We start from the raw sequence: 15882 nt of genomic DNA, 5'->3' as shown, positions 1-15882 counted from the left end.
TTACCAAAAAAAAAAAAAAAAGGCAAATTGCAAGCGAACAATGATGTTTAAAGAACTGGACATTTAGAGGCTGGGGGTTGTGGCTCAGTGGTACGCATGCCTAGCATGTGTGAGGCACTGGGTTCAATCCCCAGCACCACATAAAAATAAAAACAAGTAAAATAAAGGAATTGTGTCCATGTACTACAACAACATCAAAGAACAATCCACTCCATTGTATTACAAAAGGAGGAGGAGGAGGAGGAGGAGGAGGAGGAAAAGAAGAAGAAGAAGAAGAAGAAGAAGAAGAAGAAGAAGAAGAAGAAGAAGAAGTAGAAGAACAACAACAACAACAACAACAACAACAACAACAATAACAACAACAACAACAACAGAAATCAGCAATTCTTAGAGAAGGGAAGAAAAGGAGGTGAGCTCCTGAACTTTCACGAGTGTTCTCTAGGTTCCTATAGTATTGTGAGTAGAAACCCAGAGAGGTAGAGGTAGACAACAGTGGCTAAAGTTGGCAGGGAGCACTGGAGAGAAGGCGAAGGCTGAAATCTGAAGAGGATCCAACTTGGCTACAACACTATGAAGGTAAATTATCTTATGAATTAAAGGGTACACAATATCAACTAGGAATATTAGTGGAATATTATGAACCTTGAGATAGTTTTGCTGGTTATCATACAGGATGGAAAACTATATAATTTCAAACAAACAGATATTGTGAACAATGGAGCAAAACTAGGCTTACACTAAGGGCTGCTGAGAAAGCACAAGAACAAGGTCCAAAAGGGCTGAGCTCTTTCAACCAACTTAACTACATCAGATAAAGCTCAGGAATTTTCATAAAAATGCAAACTTAGACAACAGTAACCATGGTAAAAGTCACAGTGTCTATAATCCAATAAAATTGCATGCATGCAAAAGACAGGAATGCATGAGTGAAAAGAAAAATCTATTAATTCAAACCAACACAGAGATGACACAGTCGATAGAATTAGCTCAAAATGACATTCAAAAGATGTTTAACTGTGTTCTGTATACATATGTTCATATATGTGTATAGTATACATATATATGTGATCTTAATAGAACATCTACAGAATAAATGACAATGAATGTACGTTAAAAAATATTCTGGGGGCTGTGGTTTTGACTCAGCAGTAGAGTGCTCACCTAGCACGTGTAAGGCTCTGGGTTCAATCCTCAGCACCACATAAAAATAAATAAAATAAAGGTATTGTATCCAACTACAACTAAAAATAAATATTAAAAAAGATAGATATTCTGCATGGATTTAAAATTGATTAAACATTACAGAAATAATTAATGAATATGAAGATGCTGTGGAATGTGGTACATACTAAATGACAGACACATTCATGAGACCTAATAACATTTATATTCCCTGAAGGAGAAGAAGATGGGGGAAGAAATTGAAGATTCAATGCCTAAAAGTTTTCCCAGCTTCACAAAAGATATAAATTCACAGATCCAAGAAATTCAATAAAGTTTAAGCAAAAAAGAAATGAAGTCCATTATTGTAAGTCATATTCCAATCAATTGAATTAAAATTACTGAAAAATTAAAAGCAGCATGAGGAACAAAAGATTCCATACAGGAAGAAACATTATTACAGAGCAAAATATTTACCATACCGTTAGAAAACCAGCAATCTGTAATATTGTACTAATCCAAAATGGCACAAAATAAGAGGAAACAAGAAAAAGATGAAACAATCAGAAAAAAAAAAGGCAAGATGACAAACTTAACAGTATGAAAAATCACAGTATAAACATTTCATTTAAAAGAAATAATATTAAACTGGGTTATAAAGCAAGACCATCTATCTACAATGCAAGTTATGTTTTAATTGAAAACAATAATTAAAAAAGAGGAAGGCCACATATTAATATTAGACTGTTGTATAACACACTCAAAGCTATGCTAACAGAGAAAGTTATATCACTATGATGTATATTTAAGAAAAATGTAAAATTAATATCTCAAATAAATAACCTCATATTGTAAGTCAAAGAAACAGGGAGGGGGAAGAAAGCAAAGTATCCACAATATAAACAGGAAAAAGAATGTAATAGTAAAACAAATGCATTGAAACAGAAATAACTGAATGGAGAAAATAGACAAAGTGTGGTAGTTAACTGTTATAAATTTTATAATATGATTTGACTAATAAAACATACACATTGTTGCCTGGTGCAAAATTTATTGATGAGATGAAAATATTTCTGCAGAAAGGAGTGTTAAGAATTGATAAGGCTGATGAGACACCTCACCTGAGTAAATGAACAAGTAACCTTGGTGTCATGGAATAATTAACATGCCTCTTGCAACATTTATTGACTTCTTAATATGCAAATATAGGATACAAATTAGGAAAGATCCACAGACTACTGTTAAGATGTGGTCTCCTTATGATTCAGAAATTCTTAATGGTCAAACAATAAGATGGTTCATTATCTAAATAAGTTGAGACTCTGTCATTGACAACAACTTTTTAACAGTGGATTACTTTCATTTTAAAAAGGTACAATTAATTATTTTAAAAATGAACATGTAGGATTTCTATCAAAAACATTTGTTCATATCAAATGCTAAGGAGAAATGAAGGTATGACCAAACCTAGACCACATGTTTAGAAACTGGTCCAAACCATCAAAGGCAGACACTCATTAAACCTTTGTAGTTACTAATGTGGCAAACCTCTTATTTTCTTTAAAAATAGGAAGGTGTTATCAAGTTGAGATGTTAGAGGGAAAAAATGTTAACACCAATCACTGAAAAGCCAATCCATCATTCTAGTGGAATAGCCAAACTATCTCTATTTTCACTATAAGAACATTTTATTACAATGTGTTATTAGTACTATCATGTACATTTGTAAATTTTTGGATAATTGCCAAATTTGTGAAGCCCTTTATCAAGTTCCTAATATATGTGATTTAAAAGTAAAAAAGAAATAAGCATTTGTTTGTCTTTGAGCATTGCAAAGAAGCTGGATGTATTTTAAACACTGAGTTTTAACATATTCACATATGGGGACAAAAAGGCAATAAGTATGTCCCATTTCAATAGCATAAAAATTCACATTGTATTAGAAATGAACATTCTAGTACAGATAAATTAATCATAGAAAAACTGTTAATTTTTCATTTTATTTAAAGACTTTGTTTTGAATAATATGGGAATTTATTTTTTTTAATATTTATTTTTTAGTTGTAGTTGGACACAATACCTTTTTTATTTATTTTTATGTGGTGCTGAGGATCAAATCCAGAGCCTCACACTTGCCAGGTGAACACTCTACTGCTGAGCCACAACCCCAGTCCCTAATATGGGCATTTATAATGATAAAAATATATGTATATTGATAAAAATATGAGTATACTGATATGCATACTTTTATGTATATCGAAAATAATATTTTTCAGAGTAAATATTTTCTTATATAAATTTATAATTTTATAAAAATATTTTATTATATTTATTTATTTTTTATTTTTTAGTTGTATATGGACTCAATACCTTTATTTGTTTTTATGTGATGCTAGGATTGAATTCAGTGCCTCACATTTATGAGGCAAGTGCTCTACCACTGAGCTACAACTTCAGCCCTTATAAAAATATTTTTAAGAGTAAAATATTTCTTGTATAAACTAGAATGAATCTCATAAAAATAATGTTTAATAGCATACAAAATATAAAATTTGAAAACAATCATTTACTTTTTACACAGGGAGATTCAGTAAATGATTTTTCTACTCAACCTAAAACTAACCAAATTTTAAGCTCTAGTTATGATCTACAGAATAAAATATTCTAGAATATTTCTTGATTACAAAGTTTAACATGTTCAATTGTATATTAATGCCAATAACTAATAGAATTTTTACCAGAATATATTTTGTGCAGCAATATTACTTTGCAAATTGACACATTTGGAAAGTCCTAAAATAAAAACTAGGTAATACGTATATTCATTAATATTCTATGTGTAAAGGAAGGCATAAAAAAAGTCTAACTAATTATTTTTCTTAAGAGTAAAATTTAAAGAAAAATGAAATTATAGGTATTTTACTAGCCACATATTTAAATGGAAAAGGTATTATTTATCTACATTTTCTGTCATTTCTAATTTCCTCTACATATCTACACATCAGCACCCTTCTGTCCTATTCATAGTTATTTAGGTATCAATTACATTCCCATTCTCCTTAAGAAAATTTTTCTAAGAATCATTGAGGTTTTTCTTATGTAAATTTATAATTTTATAAAGATACTTTATTATATTTATTTATTTTATTGGCATTAAAGTTATACTTATTTAAAGCTTTGAAACAATGAATATAATATTGAAATATTGGAAAAGTATTATAGTGTGCTAGTTGTTAGTACTTTAACCTTTCCATTGACTTATATATCATTATTTCTTTAGTAATGCTGTAGTATATGAACATATAAGTGTTCATATTTGAATTATGGTGAACTAGTGCAATGTTTCACCAAAATTTTAATTAAAGTAGGTTTAGTGGCTCTTTTTGAAAGTGCATAGCTTTATAATTTTGGGAGAGAAATGTATATTTCCAATTTCTTTCTTAAATCATTTTTGCATGCATTTTGATTTAACAAAGAAGAACAATGGGGAAGAATCACATCAAAAGTGAGATTCAAATCCCTGACTAACCCTGAAGCTAGATAGACTGCCTGATTTTTTAAGAACCAAATTTGTCACTATTGGGCTATTTAAATACTTAGTGTCTTGATCTTATCACCCCCAGAAAAATATCATAGTAATATCTAGAATTGTAAGACTCTAATTAAATAATACACCTAAATGGCTTAAAAAACATCTCAACTAAGAGTTTGTAATCTGTGTTTATTTCTGTGGTTGACTGACATTGTGCAACACATTTGTCTCCAAATGGCTTGAAAATAGATTATATACCTGCAAACATAACTCTTCTGAAAGTACTTACTTAATTAAATTGTTCATGGCATCTGGGTCATATGCTGTGACTTGTCCAATGATGCTACCCTCCTTTACATCCTCATCGACTTCTATCAAGTAGGAGTGTCTACTGAACACAGGAGGCTCATCTGTGTCTTCCACAGATATTTTGATTACAGCTGTGTCTTTGAAAGGTCCCAGGTGTAAGAATCGGGGATCAGGATGAGTGTTACTTGCATCTACTCTTAAAGTATACAGCATTTTTTTTTCAAAGTCTAAATTCTGAAATTAGATAAAACAAGAAAATATTAGCACAATTTACAAGCCATAACCATAGGTGAAAATTTCTAGATATAAAATCCTGATTTTTTAATGATACAGGCAATTAAGACTAAGTAACTTACACACACGCGCACACACATATATATATACTTAATTATATATAATATTGTTAATTATATATAAATATTGTATATATATATACAAATTTATTTTATATAATATATAATATATAAAATAAATTTGCAGGTTTTTTTCTTTTGCCTCATACTTACTTATACAGGTTTAACTAAATATAATGGAATATGCAAATCAAATTGATTCACATTCAGTATTGTACTTCAATATTTTTAGGCACAGATAAATGAGATATTCTTTAATGAATATAATGATTATATATTATTGGCATTAAAGTTATGCATAATTAAAACAAGAAGAAAAGTTGACTGATGTAAAATCTTAGAGCAAAATTGTTTATATTTCATTTATTTGACTGTAACATATGAGTAAAATGTAAAATGATATTGACCTACATTATTCCATGTAAAGTTTCAAAATATTTCCCTAAAATGCATTAAAAATTAATATAATCAACATAAAACACATATCATTTTTATCTTTTATTTAATTATATAAACCATTACACCTAAAATTAGAACATTTTAAAAACTGTGTGAAATAACAGTGATAGCTACATGCTTTTTTTTTCTCCCATAAAGAGAGATTAAACAGGTACTTTTAGTATTAACTTAGTTTGATGGCTGTCTACTACAAATGCAAGCAATTGAGCTTTCAAACCACTGTATAAGTGTGAATGATAAAGATGCTTTACTTATTTGAAGTGAAATCACAACTATTCCCACTTACGTGAAAGGTAAGGTAGACAGCATATAAAAGATACAGAAAAATAAATCCAAGACTTTTCTTCCTTTACTGAGAAGCAAGAATAAACTAAAGAGCACTCAAGGGAAAAATGAAGACAGCAAAAAGAAACCTGTTTGACAGTTATAATCCCTTCCTGTGTATCCTTGTCAGTGATGACATCGAACATGTCCGCTCCCTCTCCTTCCGCAATGCTGTACTCCACCTCAGCGTTTTCCCCCAAGTCAGGGTCATTGGCTTTTATCCTTCCCAGATGGGTTCCGAGAGGTGCAGACTCTGGAGAACTAAACTGATACGTACCTGTAAATTAAATCAGCACTGCTTTGGCATTTCCTTTTTAGATGATGAAATTGTGTAATTTCTTCTCTTTTTTACTTAAATAAATTAATTTTAAATTGGAAGAGATTTCCATATTATTGAGTTTTAAGCTGTCAAAATTTATAGATTTATTAAGTTAGGAGAAGAATATATAAAGGCAAACAATTCGTAAGTGAGAAATATAAGTTTTGGGAAGCTACTTACAGATGGGAAATGTGATATTAGAATCTAAAATTATTTATTTAAAAGAACATAAAAACCAACTATTTATTGCTTATATGGAGATTCAAAATTGTTATCATATATTTTTACATCAATGCAATTGTTTTAAAAATACGTGTTTATTCTTTTTTTTTTTTTTAAATCAGGGATAGAAAAACAACTCTGCAGAGATCAATGTCAACGCTCCCCTCACTTTTATTTTTTATTTGTTTCAAATTTAATGTATTTTTAGTAGATTTTGTTTTGTTTGTTTATGTTTTCTGTAGACCCACCCATTCAATACCCCACATTCTGTCATTCCTGAAAGTGTTTTAGTTTGTAAGTATTCAAGAATCAATAGGAAAAAATGTCCAAGAAAAATTAATTAAAGTAAAAAAAATACTTTTTAAAATATTTTTATGTGTTGAACAGTATAGTCAAATGCTCTCTACAGTAGTTTATTTTTCCTCTAAATAACAATGTAGGTATTATCTTCAAGATCAGGTTCAAGAAAATCATCCTCCAAATTTAGGTAAAGGAAAATGCCAGTTGTCTCTGACTTCGACTTCATAGTCTATTCTTTTTCCAGTGTTTGATAGTTAAAAATATAAGCTTATAAGTCCACTGTATGAGTTTAAGTTGTCCTCCTGTGCAAGGTAATTAAATTTTCTAAACTTTGAAGACCATGTTTTCATCTATAAAATGAAAAAGAAAATGCTAGCATTTGAATTATAAGGTTGTTGTATTATATAAAATCATGTCTGTAATTCCTTCAGCTCAAGATCTAGTCCTCAGCATTTTATTAGTACTATCATAGTTTCAAATATTTGTTAAGTTTCTAACAGATCTTAGAATTACCAAGTGGCAAGACATTAAATAATTTGGCAATTTACAATTTTAGTTTACATTAAAATTATTAGTAAACACTACTAACATTTAATGCAATGTTTAGGTTTCTGTTACTTGGTCTTATTATTCATGTTCTCAGCAAAATTCACTTTTAAAAATTAATCATATGAATATGTTCACCAAAACTGTTGCATCACATATTTCACATTTTGTCAACCTAAAAAATATTTTATTGTTTGAAATCAATATGAATTTAAATCGGATGTCAACTGAGAATTTTAAGGAAGAATTTTTTATCATTTTACACACTGCAGAGTCAAAAATTTTAATCAGATAATTGAAATGTGTTTTTGTAGGACCTTAAGAGATGCAAAATATCCATGTTTTAGAGTGTATCCTAAAATTGTAACAACCAAAAGGGAATTAAATAATTTAATCTTCATGGCTCAACAGCATTGACATTATTGAATTTTAGTATGCCATCACATTTTTAACAATGTCAAAATCAATACATGCCATCACACACAACCTTGGTAAGTCATGACTCTATAATTCACTATAAAAATATAGAATGTGGCCAATTTAACCCATTTTCATAAACCATTTGATTTCAGAGATGTTAAAATTTAAGTCATTGCTTAGGATCAATTAACAAAGGCTTATAATGCTTAGGCACACACATGACAACAGAGACCAGTGTGAGGCATAGAATTTGAATTTAGTCAGGGGCTGGTCACGGGGGCACCTGCCTGTAATCCCAGTGGCTGGGGAGGCTGAGCCATAAGGATCACAAGTTCAAAGCCAGTCTCAGCAATGGTGAAGCACTAAGCAACTCAGTGAGACCCTGTCTCTAAAGATAATTCAAAATAGGGCTGGGATTGTGGCTCAGAGTGCCTCTGAGTTCAATTTCCACTAAATTAAATAATTAATTAATTGATTAATTAAAATAAATAATTTGGATCCAATCAGACCAACTGCAGAGACCACATTCCAATCAGGAAGATCATACAGAATTTAACCTCGGAAGTTTTCAACACTCCAAAAAGTAGAAAAGGATAGTAAAAAGCCGAAACTGCAAAAGAACCTCATGTCCTTGTTTTGTCCCTTTGCCTACCCAATGAAGAAAATGATACCCATCACTCTCAGTTTGAAAGAAATTGTGCTTCTGTGTGTGTGTGAGTAGAGGGATGGGTTTTGGATTTGATAGATTGCATAAATTAGTAGTGAACTGATAGTGCAAACATTAGATTTAAATAATTGTATGTTTGACAAGTTTTTCAACAAGAGATCACTAAACCTTCCTTACTCTGTGGAAATCGAGGAGGATTGTTGTTTACATCTGTCAGAGTGATGTTCACTGTTGTGGTTCCAGAAAGGCCTCCCATCTGGCCACCCATATCTTTGGCCTGTATAACCACCTGGTACTGCTCTCGATTTTCTCTGCTCATGTCTGGTAATGCAGTTTTTATTATGCCTTTTGAAAAAAAAAAAGACAATTAAACCACTGGCTTTTAACATTAAGTTATTTAAGATTCACTTTATATAAGTTAATCATAACAAATAGATAAAACATCAGTGTGATTAAGCATATCCTTCAATGCACAATTAATTCAACATAATTCATAAAACCGAAAGATCTTTCCCATGGGTTATTCTCCATGAAATCAGTAAATCCTGATGTATATAATGAGAAATATACCATATCATAAGTGTTTTACCTGACTCTGGGTCCACTGAAAAATATGGCTGTCCTTGCAATATACTATAGACCACTTTGGCACTATTTCCATAGTTGGCATCGTCTGCATCTGTTGCAGTCACTTGTATAACAGATGTACCTACAAAAAGCCCCCAAATATAAACACGTAAATACTTCCAAATTGGAAAAATATACTTGTGTACTTGTACTATGTAATAATTTTTAATAATGCAGTTAGTAGTATTTACTAATAAAGACTAAAATAAAATTTTTTTGTAAAATTCACTAAAAAATGTATACTGATATCTATTTAATTTTATATTACAAACACTTCTTTATTTTTGGTTAGTAAGAAATCCCAATCCTTTAAAAACTAGAAGTGCTTTAAAAATTAGTTTTAAGAGATAAACAAAGGGAATATATTAATTATTTCACACACACATGTATGTATGTATGTATATATATATATATATATATATATATATATACATTTTATGTACATATACATAAAAATATGTACATATTTTTTAACTCATTTGCTATAAAGATTAAAGAATAATTTTAAAATCTTAACTGAAACCTACTATGGATTCCCTTGAGCGAAATGATTTTGTAGAACATTTTAAGTACTTTATACACAACTTTTCAAGTTTAATTATATCACTCAGATACTAATGTGTTTGAGGACTGAGTGAATTCCTCATTGGTTCTGTTATCTCTCCTAATACCCCATATATATTATTCACTCATAAACTTCTCTAAGTGAATTGCAGTGAATATCTCTCAACTTTGAATGCATATACTTATGCAAATTTCATTAAATAAATATGATGTCCATTGAGATTAACACTAACAACTCATTTCCCATCAAATCATTTCAATAGTACCCCATTAATTCAGCAACAGTCATTTATGTTTTCTTAAATTAATTCACGTACACCTGACAAAATGCCAGGCACCATCTTAACTTGTTTACAGACCCTAAGGTACAATGATAACTTGAATTCACCCACTAAAAACCTCTCCTCATATGTAATGGAATTGATATATCCTGTGACAGGAAACACTACATACTCACTAGATCCATGTCAATTATAAGATTTATCATTGAAAAGTTATCCAACCTCACCCCAAATTTTAAACTAGATTTCTCCTCAATAATTTTTGAAAGTTCATCTAAGTTGTTTTCTAATTTATATTTAAATTTTTTGTTTAATCATATGTGAGTACTAGTGAATTAAAATAAGAATTGTTTTCACATTTGGATATCATTGATATATAAATTACTAAGATTTGCTTATAGGTTGAAAATTCCATTAGTTACTTCATCAAGTTTTGGACATTTCCTGTGTTACTTGTCCCTTTTGTTTTTTGTAAGTAAACATTTTCATGTTTCACTATGGGTACAGGTAAAAACAATCTTCTGTACATTTTCACTATTATATATATATATATATATATATATATATATATATATATATATATAAAATTTATGTATATATATAAATTATATATATATAATATGTCATAATTGGAGACAATAACTTTATTTTATTTATTTAGTTTTTTAATTTGGTTCTGAGGACCAACCCCAGTGCCTCACACATGCTAGGCAAGCACTCTACAACTGAGTCACAACCCCAGCCCCACATTTTCACACTTTTTAAATAATATTTTCATGGTGAAAAAGTTTTGCTTGTTCTATTTTATGGGTGTGTGATCTTTAAACTTGTGAAAAAATGCTTGGCCTTAAGAAAAAAGAAAGTTTAGAGAATACAAATCACCCCCACGATGTGACTGAAAAACTAGAACACCCATATAATACTCACATTCCATCCCTCAGACTCTTAGTAGTACTTAAGTATGCTTTTGAAACTGGTAAACTCTAATGACATGCCTCTAATGTTTTATTTATACTAACAAGTTAAGAAAAAAGAAAACACCAACTAACAAGTTAAGAAAAAAGAAAACAAGGGATGGATAGTTTTTTCTTTTTCCATAAAAATGTAATGATTCATTAACAGTGAACATTATTTAGTAATAAAGTAAAATGATGCATAGTTAAAGTAATTTTGCATGTATTTATGAAGACAGGTTAATGTAAAATACACTTTGGCTATTATATCTCTCACTTTTTCAAAATTTCATTTTTAAAATTTTTCTTCATTTTTTTTTGCATTAAGAATATAAAACATGGGAAAATATAACAAGGACTAGGTGACAATTAAATATAACATTTCTTATTTCAAAAAATTGAGCATGATTTTGATGTTGCTATTTTTGGAAAACTCTTAGAAGAATTTTGTATACGATATCTTTCTTTAAACAGAAAATATGTTACGGAATCAAAAATGTTTACTGCATCCTTTAGCTAATTCCTCTCTTTAATATAAAGCTAATGTTTAATATTTAAGAAAATTCAAGACACAAAAGCTAAACTCATAATAGAAAATCACATAAAAATATTAAAAATTAATCAAATAATAATTTTTTATGTTAAGTGTTTGGAAAAGCAAAATCATTTATTTGGTGGTGAAAGAAATATTCATAAGCATTACCTTTATGGATGAAATATAAAAGTAAAAAGGTTTATATCACACAATGTAACCCAATAATACCAGTTGTTCTCCTCTATGCTTATAAACTAAATTAGGGGAAGTTAAACAAATTCAGGCTATCTCACTTTATAGAATACATTCTGTCCATAAAACAAAAGGGAACTTTCTGTTTCTATGCCTTATAGGCAGAAATAAAATTATATTTGCAATATACAGTTTTGAACATGATTCGAATTTCAAAATACAATTTCAACTAACTCAGCTAGTTCACTCAATAGAACATGAAACTCTTAACTTTTCAAATGTAAATGAACCAAAGAGTATAGATTTCATATCTAAATATCTATCAATGTATTATGCAGTATGTATGTACCTATCTATGTATCTAGCCAACTACCTATCAATCCAAGTACAGCTATGAATAAACTAAAATATAGTAAAATAGTTGTGTACAAGCTTACTTAGCTATTATCAAAATTACTAGTTTAAAATCATTTTCAACTGCTAAACACAAACATTATTGGGAAAGGAATATACTGCTCTACTGCTTTTAGTCTTCTTTAATAAACACGGTAATATTGAAAAAATATATATGGCCTATTATATTGTATAAAACTTTTAAGAAATTATCTTCCCTTTATGTATATTGCACTTATATAGTACATAATGCATATTATATATATTTTTATATACAAGTTTGTATATATGTGTGTATACACTCACAAATGTGCATGTACACAAACTCACCCACAATTTATATATATGAGAGATGTTAAGAAATGTGTGAGATCAAATAAAGGGAAAACGAACAGAACTGATCCATGAACTGGAGGAACCAAAGGAAAATAAGACAGGTAGCATGGTTTTTATCCTATTCTGTCCCAAGGCATTCCTTTTAACTCCTGTATAAAACATATTGAATTTAACTCAGCCCTATGAGACAATAAGGTGATGAAGATTAGAGAAAAAAAGAAGGAAATAACTATTCACTCTTCCATGGATGTTCTTATAGTACTGGCCAAGTTAACTCTCTGCCTGTGCCTTCAGCTAAGACAGTCATTGACTTGGGGACCTATGGGGAGAGCCCCTTGCATAAATATTTATGTCATGGGGGCACCAGCAAAAATAGGGATGATATTTCTAGACAGTATAATGGAACCTGTTTAAAACAACCCATGAATTCAATACATAAACATTAAAACCGTCTTTTGTTTGATATAAATTTCTTTTCGTGTGAAATATAAACTCTGAATTTCTGAGTTCATATCTGGTTCTATTCAACAGTTTGTCCCTACGACTTACCAGTGTATTTCACATGAAGTCATGAGAACTAGCATGTACAGAATGCTAATGTAAGCTAGGTAGGATTGTCAGTACTTCATTTGTATTATTACTTTATCTTCTAAGTTATAGGCCTTGGGACATGCAGACGTTACTCTTGATTATAAACCTGGGAATTGCAAGACTGGAATTAGCTGTAACTAGTGTGGGTAAGAACAATTATTCTAAATATTTTATCAAATGTTCTGTGTAGTGTTATGGATATTATTGGATACATTATTGAATCCAGAGCAAGTAAACCTCAAAAAAAAAAAAAAGGACTGAAATAGGACCTGAAGGAGTTGTTGATTGTGTTATTTCTATCAAAAACTACAGAGGAATTAGTGGTTGGAAAATTGCCCAGTGTGAGGAGGAGGACTGGCTAAATCTTTTAGAGTGCATTTAGGGAAATATCCAGGCTTTGAGAAAATATGCATGCCAAACTACCAAATTTATACAAGAGCAACCTGACCACAAGAAATGGAAAAAGGAAAATGTAGGGACTTCCACTAACATTTTAATAGAAGTACATCCCATTTTCTCTAATTGCACGTATTTGTGTATTATCAAGTTTAAAGGCTTAATCAGAAGATGATAATGCAGAGGCTGGGGTTGTGGTTCAGTGGTAGAGCGCTCGCCTCGCACATGTGCGGCCCTGGGTTAGATCCTCAGCACCACATAAAAATAAATAAATAAAATGAAGGTATTTTTCCCAACTACAACTAAAAAATATTTTTTTAAAAAAGATGTTAATGCATTTCAATTTTTATGAGCTCATTAGAATCATTCACATTTAAGTAAAATGGGGTATGTTAATTATAGAGCTAAAATGGAATATGATATATGGTTTTGAAAGAAAGAAAGAGAGGGAAAATTCAAGGACAATGATTGGTGAGGGAGAAAGGAAGTGACAAATATTTTCAGAACAAAAGCAAATGTAAAGAAGATGCAGACTGAAGGAAATCCTTGGAGGGTGAGAAATTTTATTTAATTCTATTAAACTTCATTTCCTCCTCAGCTATTTGTAGTTTGTCAACCCACTGATTAAATAAAAATCACTAATATAATGAAAATAAAATTGTAAGTCAGTTTTTGTGCATTATTTCTTTTATTTTTAAAGAGAGAGAGAGAGAGAGAGAGAGAGAGAGAGAGAAAGTTTTTTAATATTTATTTTTTTTTTTAGTTTTCGGCGGACACAAGATCTTTGTTTGTATGTGTTGCTGAGGATCGAACCCAGGCCGCACGAATGCCAGGCGAGCGCACTACCGCTTGAGCCACATCCCCAGCCCGCATTATTTCTTTTAGATATGTATTTTTTAATTTAATTACACATGTGCTTAAACTCTTAATACGGGTAATACATAGTCTGAGATGTTCCTAGATATCACCCCTTAACTTTCCTTCATAAAATTATTCACTTGTACAAATAAAAACAAAGAATATGTTCACTTGCAATAATTATAATGAGTTCATCTTTTATTTTATTTTTATAATAAAAGGTATGTGGAACACAATGGAATATTACTCAGGCATAAAGAAGAATGAAATTTGGCAATTGTTGGTAAATGGATGGAACAGGAGAATATCATGCTAAGCAAAATTAGCCAATCCCCCCAAAACAAAGGCCTAATGTTCTCTCTGATATGCAGATAGATGCTGACTCACAAGAGGCAGGATGGAGGGAGGAGTGGAGCTTCACTGAATTGCAGAAGGAGGAATGGAAAAAGGGAGGGGAATGGGAATGGGGAAGACAGTATAATGAAACAGACATAATTTTCCTATGTTCATATATGTATGCATGACCAGTGTAACTCCACATTATGAACATCCACAAGAATGGGAAGTTACACTCCATGTAGGTATGAGATGTCAAAATACATTTTACTGAGATGTATAACTAAAAATATCAAATAAAAAAAAGGTATGAGAGTTGCAACAAAGAACAACACAAATTCAGGTCATAAATACACCTACATTTTACTTAGACATTATGTGTATGAGTGTGTATAATTGTACCTAAAATTATATTGAAAAACACAGTGTTTTCCCTGCTTTACCCTTATTTGGATTTAATTTGAGAGGGGCATTTGATTTAATATAGTATATACTAAAAAATGCTCTTTAGGGGGGCTTACTCAGGTTCTAATAAAGTCGAAGATTTTCAAATTACATTTTGGACAACAAGTATAACTAACAGTGCAGGAAAATAGACAGTGAGATTGTCCAGCTACTTCTGAATCTATTAACCTATGTTTTTCATTATCAATCTAGGCTAGCAATGAGCTGACTGTGTATTTTGGGCAAGGCACCTTAATTCTTTTGGATTCATGTGTACATATTTATTAAAGAAAGTACATAAACCAAAATTATAGTGCCTTTGGCATACTATATTTTATATAATAACATAGTTAAAAACTAGAAACACAAAGTCAATTAGTGGACCATAGAAGCAATACATTCACCAATGTCAGTAATAAAGAGTAATAACTATCCCCTACAAAAAGAATCAGGATTTATATGTATAATTTTTTTCATGTACATTTTTAAATTTTTATTAATTAGCTTCAACTAGAGTCATATAACTGCTTGTTGTGTAACTTTTTTCAGTTTTGTGAGATTCCTATCATGGAGTGCAATTGGCAATGGTAAAAAAATTCTCATTTTTAAAGCCTGATCAGAGGTTGCCCTGCTTACAACTTAATCTTCTGTAAATGAAATACAGGAAGTGTTTTAGAATGAGAAAACCTACAATCCTTCATTCACACATTAAGTTTATATTTTGTATTATGAACAACTGAATCAGTGAAGACTTAAAATATATA

General features: G+C 30.3%; 1 protein-coding gene across 1 annotated transcript in view; it reads right to left on the bottom strand.

The window, feature by feature from the left end:
* The window catches only part of Cdh9 (cadherin 9), a 144042-nt gene that overhangs the window by 22546 nt on the left and 105614 nt on the right, over positions 1-15882 (bottom strand). The window contains exons 4-7 of the mRNA XM_015496426.2: positions 9202-9321; positions 8790-8957; positions 6228-6415; positions 4983-5236 (exon numbers count right to left, since the gene is read on the bottom strand). Of these exons, the coding sequence (XP_015351912.1) occupies positions 4983-5236; positions 6228-6415; positions 8790-8957; positions 9202-9321 (730 nt within the window). The remainder of the gene's footprint in view (positions 1-4982; positions 5237-6227; positions 6416-8789; positions 8958-9201; positions 9322-15882) is intronic.

Source organism: Marmota marmota, unplaced genomic scaffold, assembly GCF_001458135.2.
Source record: "Marmota marmota marmota unplaced genomic scaffold, marMar, whole genome shotgun sequence".
Classification (NCBI taxonomy): Eukaryota; Metazoa; Chordata; class Mammalia; order Rodentia; family Sciuridae; genus Marmota; species Marmota marmota.
The sequence above is the reverse complement of the archived record's forward strand: the minus strand, read 5'-3'. Positions and strand labels throughout refer to the sequence as shown.